The following is a 22,284-nucleotide window of genomic DNA, read 5'->3' on the forward strand; positions in this document are numbered from 1 at the left end:
TTGGATTTATTTTATTATGTGTTATAAAAAGCTTAGTTTTTATAAGTAAATTAATTATTTATGTTATTACCTTTAAAGATAAAAGAGAAAGCCTGTCTATGCAGTTCACTTTGCGAGAAAGTTAAAAAAAAAAAAAGATTTTTCTCACACTGACTCTTAGAGATTGTTTAAGATATGCATACATATCAAGCAGGTTAGACTATGATAGTGCTCTATTTGTAGGATCAAAAATAATCATTATCAGCTTGTTCAGTAGCACCCAGTGACATTACACATACATAGAAGATTGTACTTATGAACCCACTACTGGCTCCATTACTTCATTGGCTGCCAGATGAACAGATAATTGCCTTAAAATTATTCACTCAGTATATACAGCACTCAATGGTGTGCCCACTGAGTACTTTGCCGACTTGCTCATTCTCTTCAACGCAATAAGATATATCAGATTGACAGCAATACCAGAGGTATTTTCCTGATTTACTCTTGATAAAAATGGTAAGATTTAAAAAACATCACATTCTACCTTAAAATTATGACAGAATGCATCGGATGGAAAGAAAAAAATAAAATACCACAACAGATGCAATGTGCTGATCAAGTCATTTGCCTGCTCTCTTTTTTCAGCTCCTCCAAATGCAGAAGACTTCAAATCATCAGGACAAAATGAAACCAGCATCACTCTGCAGTGGAATAAAGTCAACAACAATGTCAGCTTTGTTCTCCAGTTTAATGGTACAGAGACAAGCATCAGTGCACCAGCTGGAAATGGACCAGTGAATCACACTGTCTCATCTCTCACTGCTGGAACTCAATACACATTCACTCTCTACTCTGTGTTTGAGAACATCAGAAGCAGTGGAGTCACCATTACTGCAGTCACTGGTATGATACTAAATGACTTGCTCACTGTATCCCCCCATTATATGTTCTGAAATTTTATATATCTATGTAGAGAGAGAGTAGGGGTGCAACGACACACAAAATTCACGGTTCTGTTCGGTTCGATACTTTGGTGTCACGGTTCGATATTTTTTCGATACAAAAAAAAATGTTCATGCCTTTTTAATTTGTCATTTATTGCTGAAACAAAAAAGTAATAAAAAAAACAAATATATCTCAGGGCTCGCAAAATTTCAAAATCCCTGGTAGCCCTTTGGGCAGGGACTCTTCAGTTTTTGGTAGCCCAAAACAAATTTAAGTAGCCCGAATAAAAAAGAGAGCAATTTTTTGATTGATGTTTTGTTTCCTGTTTTGTTTCCTTTACAATATTATACATTAAAGTATAATATTGTAACGGAAACAAAACATTAATCAAAAAATTGTTGAAAAAGAAATTACAACATTGTATAAAAATTACAATCATCAACTCAAATACTTGGTTCTAATTGAACAGAAATTTCTATGAACTTGTAAGAACTGTGTAGGACATGAATCAGTCTGTGTCAGATCCTGAATTTGAAATTTCCACTGAAGTCACGGGTAAGAGGTAGTGATGTGCGATACCACTGATTTCCTTTCCGATCCAATACCAAGTAATATTCAAGGTGGTATCGACGATACTGATCCGATACCAATACTTTATACAAAACGCATTTTATTTATTGTATCTCAAATTATAGCGTCATAATGATTACAGGACATCAGATTACTTGTTCTTATCACTTAACAATGCAGAGTTCATCATATAGAAATAAAAAAACTGAAGTTGTGCGCTATTTGAACACCTTGCCTGCCTGCAGCACTAAAGGACTCCATGAGAGAGGTCTGTCTAGCCCTAGCAGCATCTGTCCCTGTCCTCCTCTTCAGTTCGTCTCAACATATGCTCGTCATATTCTGTGATATGATTTACTCTGAGGTGTTTGACAAGGTTAGTGGTGTTGCCACAACCATACATGCCAACCCTCCCGATTTTTCCGGGACATTTATACAGCCGTATTTCGCACATGACTATGAAAGGCGGAAGAGGAAGTAGTTCCTTTGAATGTAGACAATCCGAATGTCATAGTTTCTTTCCACTGTGTTTCTGTTAATGATAAAATACAAATTTAACCTAAATTACTGAAATATCGATATTTTAATGTGAGAATCGATTCTAGAACATAAATGATTGGTATCGGAGGAATCGATATTTCAGGATTGATCCGAACATCACTAGTAAGAGGCAAGTGGAACCAAGATCTAGGCCATTTGCTTTTTGAAGTTTGCAAAGACTGCTAAATTTTGCCAGTGGTAGTTCAGTCTTTGCAACATAGTACGCTGGTCTAAACAGATTTTCAGGTTTATTTTTAGTATGTTATTTGCAATTGGTGTTTGTTCTGGGAAAGATATTGCAGACTGAGCAATAATGCATTTCTTGCATTTCTCATGGGTTCTAATGGGGGCCCTTTCTTTAAATTACTGGTCCCAGTAACAAAGGCGCTTGTCGACTCAGAAATCGAGGGAAAACCAACAACACACCCAGCATAACATTATGTTATTTACATGGGTGCACATAAGTGGTCCGCATGTGCGCATTCGCTGTCAAAATAAAAGACGCGCACCAGATAAGAAGTTGCAACGCGCGTTTGCGTACATATAAAAAGCACTGTTTTTGTCCGCTAGAGTGGGATTTTCATGGCACATTCCGCACCACATCACTGTGCGTTCATCATTTGTTTGAAGCCAGCTCACCTCCTGCAACCACTTTTCCGAGAATACGCGCTTCTTTTGCAGTTCGGACTCCTTCTGACATTTCTTTGGAGGTGGAGGAACACCAAAGTAATTGCTTAAAGGAGCTTCTTTGACATCTTTAAGAGTTCTAAACAAATGTCTGTCCTCCTCCAGAAGATCTTATGTACGCAAACACGCGTTGCAACTTCTTATCTTGTGCGTGTTTTTTATTTTGACAGCGAATGCGCACCTGCGGACCACTTATGTACAGCCCTGGTTATTTAGCTCGTCATATTGCAGCCACAGAAATTCTTTTGTCCATGAAAGCATAAAGCTGCACTTTCTTTTTGCCTTATAGTCTGATTTGTCATAACTTTTCCGTTTTGCGGTCACTTCTTCACCCTGACCTGTCTTATTAAAATATATATAATATATATATATAGATATATATATATAAAATATATATCCTGCTGCTTTTACACGCGCACTCACATAACGCTCAGCGATTCTCTGTGCAATCAACGTCTCACATGTTTAAGCTTGCTGCGGGAGATTTCACTTGTCATGTTTGCATAAATGGCCTGTATTTATATAGCGCTTTACTAGTCCCTAAGGACCCCAAAGCGCTTTACATATCCAGTCATCCACCCATTCACACACACATTCACACACTGGTGATGGCAGCTACATTGTAGCCACAGCCACCCTGGGGCGCACTGACAGAGGTGAGGCGCCACCAGTAGGCAACGGGTGAAGTGTCTTGCCCAAGGACACAACGACCGAGACTGAGCATAGTAAGCTAACGATTGATAAGACTATGTCAGAGGAATTGGTGCGCAAATTATCATCACTCACCAATCAGTGCTGTCGCTCTCTATACACAGTTCGCGCGATTGCAAAGTGAAAGCAAAAAACAAGTGCAAATTCAAACGCGATTTCAATATGTCACATATTGACAGTGGCTCACCGATGCCAATGACATAATTACCCAGCTACATTTCCGAAAGAATGCAAAAGCATTGACATATATTTTTCCTTCCTACAATAGCCCGACGGGCAGGGCAGAGATAGATTTTGGTAGCCCGACTGGAAAAATTGCTAGCCCCGGGACGTCAGGCTAGCGATTTTGCGAGCCCTGTATCTGATTGAGGAATCACTCATCTTTGGAAAAGAGAGTTTATTACAGAGAAATCTTTCCAAAATAAAAGTTATACTATACCCTTCTTGTGGGCTATATTCTCAGCAGCATATTAAACATATCAGGTCCCCATAAGGAGAATCCTGTGCTAACGGCTGTCTAAATGACTCGGGTAAAGTTAGTAGCATGCGTGCTTGTTGTTTTTGTCTGCTTCCACTTGTCTTTACACTAGGATGATGTCGGCGTAAATGTGCAGTCATATTCGTTGTGTTCCCACTAGTGCTTTCAGGTTAATCTCATTGAAATGACCTTAACGCCACAACAAGGCAAATCTCCGTTAACAAGCTACCGCGGATCGCCCCGTGCGTGGGGCTGGACGGCCAACATGTGAACGAGCTAACTGCGCTAACACACTAGTTCCCACCCATGTAATTGAGCACTGCGTGGCACATCCAACATACTGTTTTACTTTAGTCCATGACGCGCTTACCTTCAGGGTCATACTTCACATGAAAACCAAAATAGTTCCAAACGCCAGATCTGAATGAGGGTGGGGGAGGTTCAATTTGCCATGTTGCAAGGAGAGCTTAACTTCTGTCTGGCTAGCTTGCCCTGTGATCAGTGGATCTGCGTTCGACTACTCCGCCTACGCTGCACTGTCGAGCGCAGATCCACTGAGCGCTCAACACAGACAGCATCATCAGAAGGAAAGTTGATAAAATAAATTGAAAATTTTGTATTGTTCGATACATATGCATACCGAACCGAAAGCACTGTATCGAACAGTTCAATATCGATACGAGTATCGTTGCACCCCTAATAGATAGATATATATATAGATATTGGAAGGAAAAACATTGGAGATCTCTGTCCAGAAGAGTGCAGTCCTAGGAACAGCTAAGATACTGAGCGGGATCCTCAAGCTTCCAGGCCTCTGGTAGAGGACCCGTGCTTGAAGAAAGGACTCCCCACAGGGGCGAGCGGGGAATTTTTACACAGTTGATATTATGTGGAAATATTTACGTGATATTGCACAGATCAATGTCAAGAAGTGTACTCTTCTTTTTTACCAGCAGTCATGATCATACTTTATAGCAAAACAATTTGTCTTATAATACTGGTGGCTCGGGTCTAATGGACAGTGCGGGTAAAATGCATCCATCAACTTAGCAAACTTCACATCAAGAAAATAATAAAAACAGCAGAAAGAAAAGAGAAATTAAAAATATATATCTATATTTTACATTATTATTTTTATGTTCACATCCAAACAACTTCTGAAAATCTTTATTTTTTTTCCTGTCAAGAACAAATCCAACAATATATCATGTTTTTCTAGAGGTATTCTATCTTCGTACATTGCCATACCCAGTGAAATTGTGTCTGGCATATCTTTATTAACTTGCTAGGAGTTGTATATGTTCAGATTAACCAATTATAGTGTTTGTGTGAAGTGTTTCTTCAGAGTAAGATGTGTAGCTCAGACTGCTTTCAAGTCCTCTTTTGCAATTTTAGTTTCCAACTCTTCATTCCATGTATTCATTTTATAATGTGCACTCTCTGCTGAGCAGGATATATAGAGATGATAACATTTCTACTGGTGTTTGTGGGAGTTTAAATTACTGACTTAAATTAGTGCATTGTGTTATCTTAGTATGTTTTCTTCTGAGGTGGGGATATTTAAATAAATGGGGGTTTTTCGGTTCTCATTTTTCAAAGGACATGATAAAATCAGAGTTTGGAAGATACATTTTTTGAATCTTTTAAAACCTTAAAGAAGCCCAAACTTAAAATGTAGCATCTGCTGTTTGAAGCTGCAACTGGGAAATGTTTGAAAAAGATAAACTAATGTAAAACCTTCATCTTTAAATAGTTGATTTGATATAAATGACTGGTATTAGGACAATTTTCTGAGTCATGAAGCCAGCGACAATTTTGGTCTTAAAGATGCTGAACTGTTACTGACTGAACTTACTATGAATTATTTTCTTTCTCAGCTCCTCTAAACACAGACAGCTTCATGCCAATTGCACAAACTGAAACCAGCATCACTCTGCAGTGGAATAAAGTCAGCAATGTCAGCTTTGTTCTCCAGTTTAATGGGACAGAGACAAGCATCAGTGCACCAGCTGGAAATGGACCAGTAACTCACACAGTCTCATCTCTCACTGCTGGAATTAAATACACATTCACTCTCTACTCTGTGTTTGAGAACGTCAGAAGCAGTGGAGTCAGCACTACTGCAGTCATTGGTGAGTTATTGTATTAACAAAGATGTCTCTGCTTTTGAGTATACATGACTGAAATGAAGCTTTTACTACAGCTCGTGTATTCCATATGATTTATAAAAACAAGAAAGGTAGTTTAGAAATGGCAAGCTACCTTTTCTGTTGACATTACCTATTTTTAAACAAACGCTCCAATTAAATTCAAACTACAAGAAATTTTTTAAATATTTACTTTTGAAAGTAGGAGAGTTATTGTTAGAGGCGTTTTACCTTAACTTAAAACTAAAGCTGGAATTTGAGCGATTCGAAACATAATATCAGGAGGATCAATCCTTAGGAGGTCTAAAAATTTGATTCAACTAATTAAATACAACCTGAAGTGAACACATGACATGCCACGATTTTATATTATTTATTTCACAAAAGACTCAAAGTACAAACGCTGTAAAAAGCTTTTAGAACCAGCTCTAGCAGCAGTAACATGGAGTAAAAGTTCTCTTTAAAATGGCAAAAAATGAAATTCTTTAATGGCACTTTTTTTTTCGTCTAACGTGGAGCAGTGTTGATTTAAGATGCTAGGAACGGGTTTCCTCTTATCTACTGATACTGGAATTGAATACGCATTTTAATAATATCAGTTTGTTTTCTTAATCAAACATCTCACGACTGACAAGAGTGCTGGTCTGAGCTCAACAATAGCCATATTGAAACATTTTACACTCAGACACATACATCCAATCAGGGTGTCCAGAGTTGTCTAAAATTTGATCAGGAAAGCCTTAGAGAGTTGGTGAAACTGTGCTATGGAAACGATGAGTTTTTATCAAAGGATGACCCTGTCAACACAGTGAATATTGATGTGTCCCCATGAACCATGATATTCTTGTAAAGTATATGTATTGCATGTTCCAAACTGATAACAAACAAAGTAACTGTATTCTGAATACCACCTTTTTAAACGGTAACTGTAACGGAATACAGTTACTCATATTTTGTATTTTAAATACGTAACGGCGGTACATGTATTCCGTTACTCCCCAACACTGGCTGTCAGACTGGGTTCTGGGATGCGGGGCCTCCCTGCTACTGCAGATAAGGAGGTGGTCCGCTTGCCTCCACCCCAGAGAGAAGGGTTACATCTCCTGGGTCTAGGTGCGGCTTGCCCCTCTGAGGGTGGGGGTACCTGGACCTGGGATATAGAGTATGTTTGGGGAGTGCGACTGTCTGTGCAGTGTCTATTTGTGTCTGTCTACACGTTGGGTGAGTGCCGAGTATTTGGTTGTGCATATGGGGTGGGAATGCACGTCTGTGTCCGCGTGTGCCTGTTCGTCTGTGTCTATATGTCAGGTTGGGTCTTAGACTCAACCTCTCTGGGTACATCTCAGGCCCTCTAAAGTACAGAGGCCTTTCTCCCCTCACCACACTCCCTGCCGGTGGCTGATGCCCTCAGTCGTTGGTGTGTTGGTGGTCCTTGTCGTCTGGGGCTGGGCGTTCATGTATGTACCGGCTCACTCCTGGTGGCCGATTGGCGGGGCCGGGCGCCTGTGGTCCGGCTGGGCTCCTTCCCGGGGGTGGGATGCCCTCAGGCCTCTGGGCCTGAAGCTCGGTCCTCTCTGGCACAGCTGGCTACCGGCAGAGCCCGCGGGCACGCCACTGCAACCCCCTCTGGCCTCTGCTCCGTAGCTGCGGGGTGACCTCTCCTTTGGGGCTCTACTCAGCCCTTCCCAGGAGGGTGGCACGGTTCCCCCCCCCCCCCCCCCTTTGGTGGTCCTCCTCGGGTCCTTGTACTCTGGGGCCTCTGGATATCTGGGGCCTGGATCTCCTCTATACCTGCTTCATACCCTGGTGGACGGGGCTATGGCTCCCCACACTCCCTAGCAGATCGTTACATGGAGAAACCTTTGGAATACAAGCATGCTGATCCACACAGGTATGCACACAGGTGTACACACGGGTGTTCACAGACACGGACTACACCTTTCTTGGCTGCTGCCTCAAAGCACATTGTGCGCTGTCTATCTTGCGTGCTGCACAATATCGTTTATTATTTAGTATCTACTGTTATCTACTGCTAGCTAGTTTATTGTGATGGTGCTGTTTTTTGTTTTTTTTTTATTATGTTGCTCTTTGTTGTTTGCTTTCTCTTCTGTTTCTCTTCTGTTGTTTCCATACAGGTGATCCAGGTGTTTTGTTTGTTTGTTTGTTTTTTTCTTTTTCTTCCCCCCCCCCCCCCTTCTCACCGTCTCTTCTCCCTCTCTTTCTTTCATTCTTTCTCCCTGTCCTATCCCCCAGTCATGTCTGTCCCGTTTGTAGCAACTGAAAGTAAAATAAATTCATAATTATAATAAAGGTCAATCAAATGGACCAATATGGCAAGGCCATGATGATCCACTTGGTAAAATAAATCCGCTTGGCATCTTTCTTGGCCTTAAGACAACAATTCTGATGGCTAAAGATCCAAACGGGACACAAAACAAGAAAAAGAAAAAAGAAAAAAAAAAGATAAGTGAGATATGTGGATAATTTCTACAGAGGCTATATAAAGTGTTAGTGGTTGTGAGTGGTGGTTCAGTCCATGTTATTATTGTGTGTTTGAGGGTACAGTTGTCCATTGTGGGTGTGTGTATGTTCAGTCCATGAGTTTAACGTGGGTCAGATGTCAGGAGGCAGAGTTCAGGAGTCTGACAGCTGTGGGGAAGAAGCTGTTCCGGTACCTGGTGGTCTTATTCCGGAGGCTCCTGTAGCGCCTCCCAGAGGGCAGGAGGGTGAAGAGTCTATGTGATGGATGACTGGAGTCTTTGATGATTTTCCCAGCCCTTTTCAGACACCGCTTCCTGTAGATGTCTTTTATGGCAGGAAGTGGTGCTCCGGCGATGCGCTGGGCAGTTTTCACGACCCTCTGCAACGCCTTCCGGTCCGAGGCAGAGCAGTTCCCGTAAGAGACTGTAATACAGTTGGTCAGGATGCTCTCGATGGTGCAGCGATAGAAGTTCACCAGGATGTCTGAGGACAGGTGGTTGTTCCTCAGACTCCTCAAGAAGAAGAGGTGCTGGTGAGCCTTCTTGACCAGCTTGGAGCAGTTGGTCGTCCAGATGAGATCCTCGGAGATGTGGACTCCCAGGAACTTGAAGCTGCTCACACGCTCCACAGCCGTCCCCTTAATGTGGATGGGTGGATGTGGGTCAGCATTCCTCCTGTAGTCCACGATGAGCTCCTTGGTCTTCTCGGTGTTAAGCAGCAGGTTGTTTCTGTCGCACCACTCAGCCAGACGATCCACCTCCTCCCTGTAGGCGGCCTCATCGTTGTCACTGATGAGGCCAATCACCGTGGTGTCATCTGCAAACTTAATGATGGTGTGGGAACCATCAGCAGGTCTGCAGTCGTGGGTGAAGAGGGAGTAGAGGAAAGGGCTCATCACACAGCCTTGTGGTACACCGGTGTTCATTGTCAAATCAAATCAAATCAAATCACTTTTATTGTCACATCACATGTGCAGGCACACTGGCACAGCACATGCGAGTGAAATTCTTGTGTGCGAGCCCCACAAGCAACAGAGATATGCAAAACACAACAACACAAACGAGCAAAATACAAGAATGGCTAATCTGAAACTAATAAATATATGTACAGTATATAATAGTGTATGCATTCCTGGATGTGTATACTAAATATTATCCTACGTGTGTGTGTGTGTGTGTGTGTGTGTGTGTGTGTGTGTATACACATTTTTACAAATTAAATAGTAAAATAAATAAATAAATAAATAAATAAATAAATAAATAAATAAATAAAATAAAATAAAATATAAATAAAATAAAATATATAAAAATATACAGAGTTGAATATGTGCAAAACAAGTGGCATTTATATACAGTGTGGAGTGCATAGTGTTGAAGTTCCAGTAGTGAAGCTGAGGTGTCTATGACGTGTTCAGCAGTCTGATGGCCTGGTGGAAGAAGCTGTTTCTCAGTCTGCTGGTACGGGACCGGATGCTGCAGAACCTCCTTCCTGATGGAAGCAGTCTGAACAGTTTATGGCTGGGGTGACTGGAGTCCTTGATGATCCTCCCCGCTTTCCTCAGGCACCGCTTCCTGTAGATGTCTTGGAGGGAGGGAAGCTCACCTCCAATTATCCGTTCAGAGCACCGCACTACTCGCTGGAGAGCTTTGCGGTTGTAGGCGGTGCTGTTGCCATACCAGGTGGTGATGCATTGTGATGGTAGATGAGCAGCGGTTATCCAGCCGGACATGTTGGGGGCGGTTGGTCAGGAAGTCCAGTAACCATTTGCAGATGAGGGAACTGATGCCCAGGTCTGTCAGTTTCCTGATGAGTTGTGAGGGGTGGATTGTATTGAATGCTGAACTGAAGTCTATAAACAGCATTCTGGCGTAGGTGTTGTTGTTGTCCAGGTGTGAGAGGACAGAGTGCAGTGCGATGGAGACTGCATCCTCTGTGCTCCTGTTCTGGCGGTATGCGAATTGGTGGGGGTCCAGGGTGGGGGGAGAGACAGGATTTGAAGTGTGCTGGGACCAGCTGCTCTAAGCACTTAGTGATGATGGGGGTGAGTGCTACTGGGCGGTAGTCATTGAGGCAAGATGGGTTGGAGTTTTTGGGTATCGGGACGATGGAGGTGGATTTGAAGCAGGACGGTACCACAGCGTGGGCCAAGGACAGGTTGAATATGTCTGTCAGCACTCCTGCAAGCTCCCCAGAACACGCTCTGAGAACACGCCCGGGGATGCCATCGGGACCTGCAGCCTTGTGGACATTGATCCTGCTCAGCACCGCTCCTACATCGGTGGGGGAGAGAGTCAGAGGTTGGTGGTCTGGCGTCACGTCTGCTTTGGTTGTGGTTGTGGGGTTCCCTCGCTCAAAACGAGCATAAAAGTTGCTGAGCTCGTTGAGGAAGGAGACATCAGAGGATGCGGGGGAGGGTTTGGTGGTCCTGCAGTCTGTGATGGTCTGGAGTCCTTGCCACATGCGTCGGGGGTTGGAGTTGGAGAAGTGTTCTTCTACCTTCTTTTTGTAATGGTGTTTGGCTTTTTTGATGCCCTTCTTTAGATTAGCCCTGGCTGTGCTGTAGGCGTGTGCATCTCCTGACCTAAAGGCGGTGTTGCGGGCCTTCAGGAGGAGACGAACATCCCGGTTCATCCAAGGCTTCTGGTTGGGGTACATGGTGATCCGTTTCTGGGTGGTGACACTGTCTGTGGTTTTAGAGATGTAATCCAGTACAGATGAGGCGTACTGGTCCAGTCTGTGTGGGTGAACATATTCCAGTCTGTGTTTTTAAATCTGTCCTGGAGCACTGCATCTGTCCCCTCTGGCCACACTTTAATTGTCCTCACAGCAGGTTTCACACGATTTAAACTGCAATACAATGTTTTCACAAACTACTGATAATAATTCAACAGTATAATTTTTTACTGATTTTTACTAGTGAGAAATCAATTTTGAAGAATTTTTGAAACTTACTTTATTTTCTCATTTCTCCATTTAGCTCCTTCAAATGCACAAAACCTCATATCATCAGGACAAAATGAAACCAGCATCACTCTGCAGTGGAATAAAGTCAACAACAATGTCAGCTTTGTTCTCCAGTTTAATGGTACAGAGACAAACATCAGTGCACCAGCTGGAAATGGACCAGTGAATCACACAGTCTCATCTCTCACTGCTGGAACTCAATACACATTCACTCTCTACTCTGTGTTTGAGAACGTCAGAAGCAGTGGAGTCAGCATTACTGCAGTCACTGGTAAGTTAATCAATTGATTTAAACTACAATACAGTGTTTTCAAAAAATACTGATAATAATTCAACAGTATAATTTTCTATTGTTTTTAACTAGTGAGAAATCAATTTTGAAGATTTTTTGAAACTTACTTTATTTTCTCATTTTTCCATTTAGCTCCTTCAAATGCACAAAACCTCATATCATCAGGACAAAATGAAACCAGCATCACTCTGCAGTGGAATAAAGTCAACAACAATGTCAGCTTTGTTCTCCAGTTTAATGGTACAGAGACAGAAATCAGTGCACCAGCTGGAAATGGACCAGTGAATCAAACAGTCTCATCTCTCACTGCTGGAACTCAATACACATTCACTCTCTACTCTGTGTTTGAGAACGTCAGAAGCTCTGGAGTCAACATTACTGCAGTCACTGGTAATTTAGTCAATTTATTAAAACTCCATTACAATGGTTCACATATCATTGATTAAGATAAAAAAAAACAAATTTCAGTGTTGCTAAGTAGCGAGAGATCAATTTCTACAAATTTTTGAACTTACCTTGTTTTTCTCATTTTTTCATTTAGCCCCTTCAAATGCACAAAACCTCATATCATCAGGACAAAATGAAACCAGCATCACTCTGCAGTGGAATAAAGTCAACAACAATGTCAGCTTTGTTCTCCAGTTTAATGGTACAGAGACAAGCATCAGTGCACCAGCTGGAAATGGACCAGTGAATCAAACAGTCTCATCTCTCACTGCTGGAACTCAATACATATTCACTCTCTACTCTGTGTTTGAGAACGTCAGAAGCAGTGGAGTCAGCATTACTGCAGTCACTTGTGAGTTAATCAATTGATTTAAACTGCAATACAATGTTTTCACAAACTACTGATAATAATTCAACAGTAGAATTTTCTATTGTTTTTAACTAGTGAGAAATCAATTTTGAAGATTTTTTGAAACTTACTTTATTTTCTCATTTTTCCATTTAGCTCCTTCAAATGCACAAAACCTCATATCATCAGGACAAAATGAAACCAGCATCACTCTGCAGTGGAATAAAGTCAACAACAATGTCAGCTTTGTTCTCCAGTTTAATGGTACAGAGACAAGCATCAGTGCACCAGCTGGAAATGGACCAGTAAATCACACAGTCTCATCTCTCACTGCTGGAACTCAATACACATTCACTCTCTACTCTGTGTTTGAGAACGTCAGAAGCAGTGGAGTCAGCATTACTGCAGTCACTGGTAATTTAGTCAATTTATTAAAACTCCATTATAATGGTTCACATATCATTGATTAAGATAAAAAAAAACAAATTTCAGTGTTGTTAACTAGTGAGAAATCAATTTCTACAAATTTTTGAACTTACCTTGTTTTTCTCATTCTTTCATTTAGCTCCTTCAGATGCAGATAACGTCATATCATCAGGACAAAATGAAACCAGCATCACTCTGCAGTGGAATAAAGTCAACAACAATGTCAGCTTTGTTCTCCAGTTTAATGGTACAGAGACAAGCATCAGTGCACCAGCTGGAAATGGACCAGTGAATCACACAGTCTCATCTCTCACTGCTGGAATTCAATACACATTCACTCTCTACTCTGTGTTTGAGAACGTCAGAAGCAGTGGAGTCAGCATCACTGCAGTCACTGGTAAGTTAATGAAATTATTTAAACTGCAATACAATGTTATCACATATTTTTAATTAAAATCAACAATGAAATTATTAAGTGTTATAAAGTAGCGAGAACTCAATTGTAAACACATTTTGAACTTAACTTGTTTTTCTCATTCTTTTGTTTAGCTCCTTCAAATGCACAAAACCTCATATCATCAGGACAAAATGAAACCAGCATCACTCTGCAGTGGAATAAAGTCAACAACAATGTCAGATTTGTTCTCCAGTTTAATGGTACAGAGACAAGCATCAGTGCACCAGCTGGAAATGGACCAGTAAATCACACAGTCTCATCTCTCACTGCTGGAACTCAATACACATTCACTCTCTACTCTGTGTTTGAGAACGTCAGAAGCAGTGGAGTCAGCATTACTGCAGTCACTGGTAAGTTAATCAATTGATTTAAACTGCAATACAATGTTTTCAAAAACTACTGATAATAATTCAAGAGTATAATTTTCTATTGTTTTTAACTAGTGAGAAATCAATTTTGAAGAATTTTTGAAACTTACTTTATTTTCTCATTTTTCCATTTAGCTCCTTCAAATGCACAAAACCTCATATCATCAGGACAAAATGAAACCAGCATCACTCTGCAGTGGAATAAAGTCAACAACAATGTCAGCTTTGTTCTCCAGTTTAATGGTACAGAGACAAGCATCAGTGCACCAGCTGGAAATGGACCAGAAAATCACACAGTCTCATCTCTCACTGCTGGAACTCAATACACATTCACTCTCTACTCTGTGTTTGAGAACGTCAGAAGCTCTGGAGTCAGCATTACTGCAGTCACTGGTAAGTTAATCAATTGATTTAAACTGCAATACAATTTTTTCACAAACTACTGATAATAATTCAAGAGTATAATTTTCTATTGTTTTTAACTAGTGAGAAATCAATTTTGAAGAATTTTTGAAACTTACTTTATTTTCTCATTTTTCCATTTAGCTCCTTCAAATGCACAAAACCTCATATCATCAGGACAAAATGAAACCAGCATCACTCTGCAGTGGAATAAAGTCAACAACAATGTCAGCTTTGTTCTCCAGTTTAATGGTACAGAGACAGAAATCAGTGCACCAGCTGGAAATGGACCAGTGAATCAAACAGTCTCATCTCTCACTGCTGGAACTCAATACACATTCACTCTCTACTCTGTGTTTGAGAACGTCAGAAGCTCTGGAGTCAACATTACTGCAGTCACTGGTAATTTAGTCAATTTATTAAAACTCCATTACAATGGTTCACATATCATTGATTAAGATAAAAAAAAAACAAATTTCAGTGTTGCTAAGTAGCGAGAGATCAATTTCTACAAATTTTTGAACTTACCTTGTTTTTCTCATTTTTTCATTTAGCCCCTTCAAATGCACAAAACCTCATATCATCAGGACAAAATGAAACCAGCATCACTCTGCAGTGGAATAAAGTCAACAACAATGTCAGCTTTGTTCTCCAGTTTAATGGTACAGAGACAAGCATCAGTGCACCAGCTGGAAATGGACCAGAAAATCACACAGTCTCATCTCTCACTGCTGGAACTCAATACACATTCACTCTCTACTCTGTGTTTGAGAACGTCAGAAGCAGTGGAGTCAGCATTACTGCAGTCACTGGTAAGTTAATCAATTGATTTAAACTGCAATACAATTTTTTCACAAACTACTGATAATAATTCAAGAGTATAATTTTCTATTGTTTTTAACTAGTGAGAAATCAATTTTGAAGATTTTTTGAAACTTACTTTATTTTCTCATTTTTCCATTTAGCCCCTTCAAATGCACAAATCCTCATATCATCAGGACAAAATGAAACCAGCATCACTCTGCAGTGGAATAAAGTCAACAACAATGTCAGCTTTGTTCTCCAGTTTAATGGTACAGAGACAGAAATCAGTGCACCAGCTGGAAATGGACCAGTGAATCACACAGTCTCATCTCTCACTGCTGGAACTCAATACACATTCACTCTCTACTCTGTGTTTGAGAACGTCAGAAGCAGTGGAGTCAGCATTACTGCAGTCACTGGTAAGATAATCAATTGATTTAAACTACAATACAGTGTTTTCAAAAAATACTGATAATAATTCAACAGTATAATTTTCTATTGTTTTTAACTAGTGAGAAATCAATTTTGAAGATTTTTTGAAACTTACTTTATTTTCTCATTTTTCCATTTAGCCCCTTCAAATGCACAAATCCTCATATCATCAGGACAAAATGAAACCAGCATCACTCTGCAGTGGAATAAAGTCAACAACAATGTCAGCTTTGTTCTCCAGTTTAATGGTACAGAGACAGAAATCAGTGCACCAGCTGGAAATGGACCAGTGAATCACACAGTCTCATCTCTCACTGCTGGAACTCAATACACATTCACTCTCTACTCTGTGTTTGAGAACGTCAGAAGCAGTGGAGTCAGCATTACTGCAGTCACTGGTAAGATAATCAATTGATTTAAACTACAATACAGTGTTTTCAAAAAATACTGATAATAATTCAACAGTATAATTTTCTATTGTTTTTAACTAGTGAGAAATCAATTTTGAAGATTTTTTGAAACTTACTTTATTTTCTCATTTTTCCATTTAGCTCCTTCAAATGCACAAAACCTCATATCATCAGGACAAAATGAAACCAGCATCACTCTGCAGTGGAATAAAGTCAACAACAATGTCAGCTTTGTTCTCCAGTTTAATGGTACAGAGACAGAAATCAGTGCACCAGCTGGAAATGGACCAGTGAATCAAACAGTCTCATCTCTCACTGCTGGAACTCAATACACATTCACTCTCTACTCTGTGTTTGAGAACGTCAGAAGCTCTGGAGTCAACATTACTGCAGTCACTGGTAATTTAGTCAATTTATTAAAACTCCATTACAATGGTTCACATATCATTGATTAAGATAAAAAAAAAACAAATTTCAGTGTTGCTAAGTAGCGAGAGATCAATTTCTACAAATTTTTGAACTTACCTTGTTTTTCTCATTTTTTCATTTAGCCCCTTCAAATGCACAAAACCTCATATCATCAGGACAAAATGAAACCAGCATCACTCTGCAGTGGAATAAAGTCAACAACAATGTCAGCTTTGTTCTCCAGTTTAATGGTACAGAGACAAGCATCAGTGCACCAGCTGGAAATGGACCAGTGAATCAAACAGTCTCATCTCTCACTGCTGGAACTCAATACATATTCACTCTCTACTCTGTGTTTGAGAACGTCAGAAGCAGTGGAGTCAGCATTACTGCAGTCACTTGTGAGTTAATCAATTGATTTAAACTGCAATACAATGTTTTCACAAACTACTGATAATAATTCAACAGTAGAATTTTCTATTGTTTTTAACTAGTGAGAAATCAATTTTGAAGATTTTTTGAAACTTACTTTATTTTCTCATTTTTCCATTTAGCTCCTTCAAATGCACAAAACCTCATATCATCAGGACAAAATGAAACCAGCATCACTCTGCAGTGGAATAAAGTCAACAACAATGTCAGCTTTGTTCTCCAGTTTAATGGTACAGAGACAAGCATCAGTGCACCAGCTGGAAATGGACCAGTAAATCACACAGTCTCATCTCTCACTGCTGGAACTCAATACACATTCACTCTCTACTCTGTGTTTGAGAACGTCAGAAGCAGTGGAGTCAGCATTACTGCAGTCACTGGTAATTTAGTCAATTTATTAAAACTCCATTATAATGGTTCACATATCATTGATTAAGATAAAAAAAAAACAAATTTCAGTGTTGTTAACTAGTGAGAAATCAATTTCTACAAATTTTTGAACTTACCTTGTTTTTCTCATTCTTTCATTTAGCTCCTTCAGATGCAGATAACGTCATATCATCAGGACAAAATGAAACCAGCATCACTCTGCAGTGGAATAAAGTCAACAACAATGTCAGCTTTGTTCTCCAGTTTAATGGTACAGAGACAAGCATCAGTGCACCAGCTGGAAATGGACCAGTGAATCACACAGTCTCATCTCTCACTGCTGGAATTCAATACACATTCACTCTCTACTCTGTGTTTGAGAACGTCAGAAGCAGTGGAGTCAGCATCACTGCAGTCACTGGTAAGTTAATGAAATTATTTAAACTGCAATACAATGTTATCACATATTTTTAATTAAAATCAACAATGAAATTATTAAGTGTTATAAAGTAGCGAGAACTCAATTGTAAACACATTTTGAACTTAACTTGTTTTTCTCATTCTTTTGTTTAGCTCCTTCAAATGCACAAAACCTCATATCATCAGGACAAAATGAAACCAGCATCACTCTGCAGTGGAATAAAGTCAACAACAATGTCAGCTTTGTTCTCCAGTTTAATGGTACAGAGACAAGCATCAGTGCACCAGCTGGAAATGGACCAGTAAATCACACAGTCTCATCTCTCACTGCTGGAACTCAATACACATTCACTCTCTACTCTGTGTTTGAGAACGTCAGAAGCAGTGGAGTCAGCATTACTGCAGTCACTGGTAAGTTAATCAATTGATTTAAACTGCAATACAATGTTTTCAAAAACTACTGATAATAATTCAAGAGTATAATTTTCTATTGTTTTTAACTAGTGAGAAATCAATTTTGAAGAATTTTTGAAACTTACTTTATTTTCTCATTTTTCCATTTAGCTCCTTCAAATGCACAAAACCTCATATCATCAGGACAAAATGAAACCAGCATCACTCTGCAGTGGAATAAAGTCAACAACAATGTCAGCTTTGTTCTCCAGTTTAATGGTACAGAGACAAGCATCAGTGCACCAGCTGGAAATGGACCAGAAAATCACACAGTCTCATCTCTCACTGCTGGAACTCAATACACATTCACTCTCTACTCTGTGTTTGAGAACGTCAGAAGCTCTGGAGTCAGCATTACTGCAGTCACTGGTAAGTTAATCAATTGATTTAAACTGCAATACAATTTTTTCACAAACTACTGATAATAATTCAAGAGTATAATTTTCTATTGTTTTTAACTAGTGAGAAATCAATTTTGAAGAATTTTTGAAACTTACTTTATTTTCTCATTTTTCCATTTAGCTCCTTCAAATGCACAAAACCTCATATCATCAGGACAAAATGAAACCAGCATCACTCTGCAGTGGAATAAAGTCAACAACAATGTCAGCTTTGTTCTCCAGTTTAATGGTACAGAGACAGAAATCAGTGCACCAGCTGGAAATGGACCAGTGAATCAAACAGTCTCATCTCTCACTGCTGGAACTCAATACACATTCACTCTCTACTCTGTGTTTGAGAACGTCAGAAGCTCTGGAGTCAACATTACTGCAGTCACTGGTAATTTAGTCAATTTATTAAAACTCCATTACAATGGTTCACATATCATTGATTAAGATAAAAAAAAAACAAATTTCAGTGTTGCTAAGTAGCGAGAGATCAATTTCTACAAATTTTTGAACTTACCTTGTTTTTCTCATTTTTTCATTTAGCCCCTTCAAATGCACAAAACCTCATATCATCAGGACAAAATGAAACCAGCATCACTCTGCAGTGGAATAAAGTCAACAACAATGTCAGCTTTGTTCTCCAGTTTAATGGTACAGAGACAAGCATCAGTGCACCAGCTGGAAATGGACCAGAAAATCACACAGTCTCATCTCTCACTGCTGGAACTCAATACACATTCACTCTCTACTCTGTGTTTGAGAACGTCAGAAGCAGTGGAGTCAGCATTACTGCAGTCACTGGTAAGTTAATCAATTGATTTAAACTGCAATACAATTTTTTCACAAACTACTGATAATAATTCAACAGTATAATTTTCTATTGTTTTTAACTAGTGAGAAATCAATTTTGAAGATTTTTTGAAACTTACTTTATTTTCTCATTTTTCCATTTAGCCCCTTCAAATGCACAAATCCTCATATCATCAGGACAAAATGAAACCAGCATCACTCTGCAGTGGAATAAAGTCAACAACAATGTCAGCTTTGTTCTCCAGTTTAATGGTACAGAGACAGAAATCAGTGCACCAGCTGGAAATGGACCAGTGAATCACACAGTCTCATCTCTCACTGCTGGAACTCAATACACATTCACTCTCTACTCTGTGTTTGAGAACGTCAGAAGCAGTGGAGTCAGCATTACTGCAGTCACTGGTAAGATAATCAATTGATTTAAACTACAATACAGTGTTTTCAAAAAATACTGATAATAATTCAACAGTATAATTTTCTATTGTTTTTAACTAGTGAGAAATCAATTTTGAAGATTTTTTGAAACTTACTTTATTTTCTCATTTTTCCATTTAGCCCCTTCAAATGCACAAATCCTCATATCATCAGGACAAAATGAAACCAGCATCACTCTGCAGTGGAATAAAGTCAACAACAATGTCAGCTTTGTTCTCCAGTTTAATGGTACAGAGACAGAAATCAGTGCACCAGCTGGAAATGGACCAGTGAATCACACAGTCTCATCTCTCACTGCTGGAACTCAATACACATTCACTCTCTACTCTGTGTTTGAGAACGTCAGAAGCAGTGGAGTCAGCATTACTGCAGTCACTGGTAAGATAATCAATTGATTTAAACTACAATACAGTGTTTTCAAAAAATACTGATAATAATTCAACAGTATAATTTTCTATTGTTTTTAACTAGTGAGAAATCAATTTTGAAGATTTTTTGAAACTTACTTTATTTTCTCATTTTTCCATTTAGCTCCTTCAAATGCACAAAACCTCATATCATCAGGACAAAATGAAACCAGCATCACTCTGCAGTGGAATAAAGTCAACAACAATGTCAGCTTTGTTCTCCAGTTTAATGGTACAGAGACAGAAATCAGTGCACCAGCTGGAAATGGACCAGTGAATCAAACAGTCTCATCTCTCACTGCTGGAACTCAATACACATTCACTCTCTACTCTGTGTTTGAGAACGTCAGAAGCTCTGGAGTCAACATTACTGCAGTCACTGGTAATTTAGTCAATTTATTAAAACTCCATTACAATGGTTCACATATCATTGATTAAGATAAAAAAAAAACAAATTTCAGTGTTGCTAAGTAGCGAGAGATCAATTTCTACAAATTTTTGAACTTACCTTGTTTTTCTCATTTTTTCATTTAGCCCCTTCAAATGCACAAAACCTCATATCATCAGGACAAAATGAAACCAGCATCACTCTGCAGTGGAATAAAGTCAACAACAATGTCAGCTTTGTTCTCCAGTTTAATGGTACAGAGACAAGCATCAGTGCACCAGCTGGAAATGGACCAGTGAATCAAACAGTCTCATCTCTCACTGCTGGAACTCAATACATATTCACTCTCTACTCTGTGTTTGAGAACGTCAGAAGCAGTGGAGTCAGCATTACTGCAGTCACTTGTGAGTTAATCAATTGATTTAAACTGCAATACAATGTTTTCACAAACTACTGATAATAATTCAACAGTAGAATTTTCTATTGTTTTTAACTAGTGAGAAATCAATTTTGAAGATTTTTTGAAACTTACTTTATTTTCTCATTTTTCCATTTAGCTCCTTCAAATGCACAAAACCTCATATCATCAGGACAAAATGAAACCAGCATCACTCTGCAGTGGAATAAAGTCAACAACAATGTCAGCTTTGTTCTCCAGTTTAATGGTACAGAGACAAGCATCAGTGCACCAGCTGGAAATGGACCAGTAAATCACACAGTCTCATCTCTCACTGCTGGAACTCAATACACATTCACTCTCTACTCTGTGTTTGAGAACGTCAGAAGCAGTGGAGTCAGCATTACTGCAGTCACTGGTAATTTAGTCAATTTATTAAAACTCCATTATAATGGTTCACATATCATTGATTAAGATTAAAAAAAACAAATTTCAGTGTTGTTAACTAGTGAGAAATCAATTTCTACAAATTTTTGAACTTACCTTGTTTTTCTCATTCTTTCATTTAGCTCCTTCAGATGCAGATAACGTCATATCATCAGGACAAAATGAAACCAGCATCACTCTGCAGTGGAATAAAGTCTACAACAATGTCAGCTTTGTTCTCCAGTTTAATGGTACAGAGACAAGCATCAGTGCACCAGCTGGAAATGGACCAGTGAATCACACAGTCTCATCTCTCACTGCTGGAATTCAATACACATTCACTCTCTACTCTGTGTTTGAGAACGTCAGAAGCAGTGGAGTCAGCATCACTGCAGTCACTGGTAAGTTAATGAAATTATTTAAACTGCAATACAATGTTATCACATATTTTTAATTAAAATCAACAATGAAATTATTAAGTGTTATAAAGTAGCGAGAACTCAATTGTAAACACATTTTGAACTTAACTTGTTTTTCTCATTCTTTTGTTTAGCTCCTTCAAATGCACAAAACCTCATATCATCAGGACAAAATGAAACCAGCATCACTCTGCAGTGGAATAAAGTCAACAACAATGTCAGCTTTGTTCTCCAGTTTAATGGTACAGAGACAAGCATCAGTGCACCAGCTGGAAATGGACCAGTAAGTCACACAGTCTCATCTCTCACTGCTGGAACTCAATACACATTCACTCTCTACTCTGTGTTTGAGAACGTCAGAAGCAGTGGAGTCAGCATTACTGCAGTCACTGGTAAGTTAATCAATTGATTTAAACTGCAATACAATGTTTTCAAAAACTACTGATAATAATTCAAGAGTATAATTTTCTATTGTTTTTAACTAGTGAGAAATCAATTTTGAAGAATTTTTGAAACTTACTTTATTTTCTCATTTTTCCATTTAGCTCCTTCAAATGCACAAAACCTCATATCATCAGGACAAAATGAAACCAGCATCACTCTGCAGTGGAATAAAGTCAACAACAATGTCAGCTTTGTTCT

The 22,284-nt window shown here is 39.2% G+C and overlaps 1 protein-coding gene across 1 annotated transcript in view; it reads left to right on the top strand.

The window, feature by feature from the left end:
- The window catches only part of LOC146580514 (macrophage mannose receptor 1-like), a 74,801-nt gene that overhangs the window by 15,162 nt on the left and 37,355 nt on the right, over positions 1 to 22,284 (top strand). The window contains exon 6 of the mRNA XM_085268062.1: positions 646 to 885. Coding sequence (XP_085124188.1) covers positions 646 to 885 — 240 coding nt within the window. The remainder of the gene's footprint in view (positions 1 to 645; positions 886 to 22,284) is intronic.

The sequence above is a fragment of the Mchenga conophoros genome, linkage group LG3, assembly GCF_057382185.1.
Source record: "Mchenga conophoros isolate Kocher_MC1m ecotype Shallow Benthic linkage group LG3, M_conophoros_male_GT1.1, whole genome shotgun sequence".
In the NCBI taxonomy this organism is placed as follows: domain Eukaryota; kingdom Metazoa; phylum Chordata; class Actinopteri; order Cichliformes; family Cichlidae; genus Mchenga; species Mchenga conophoros.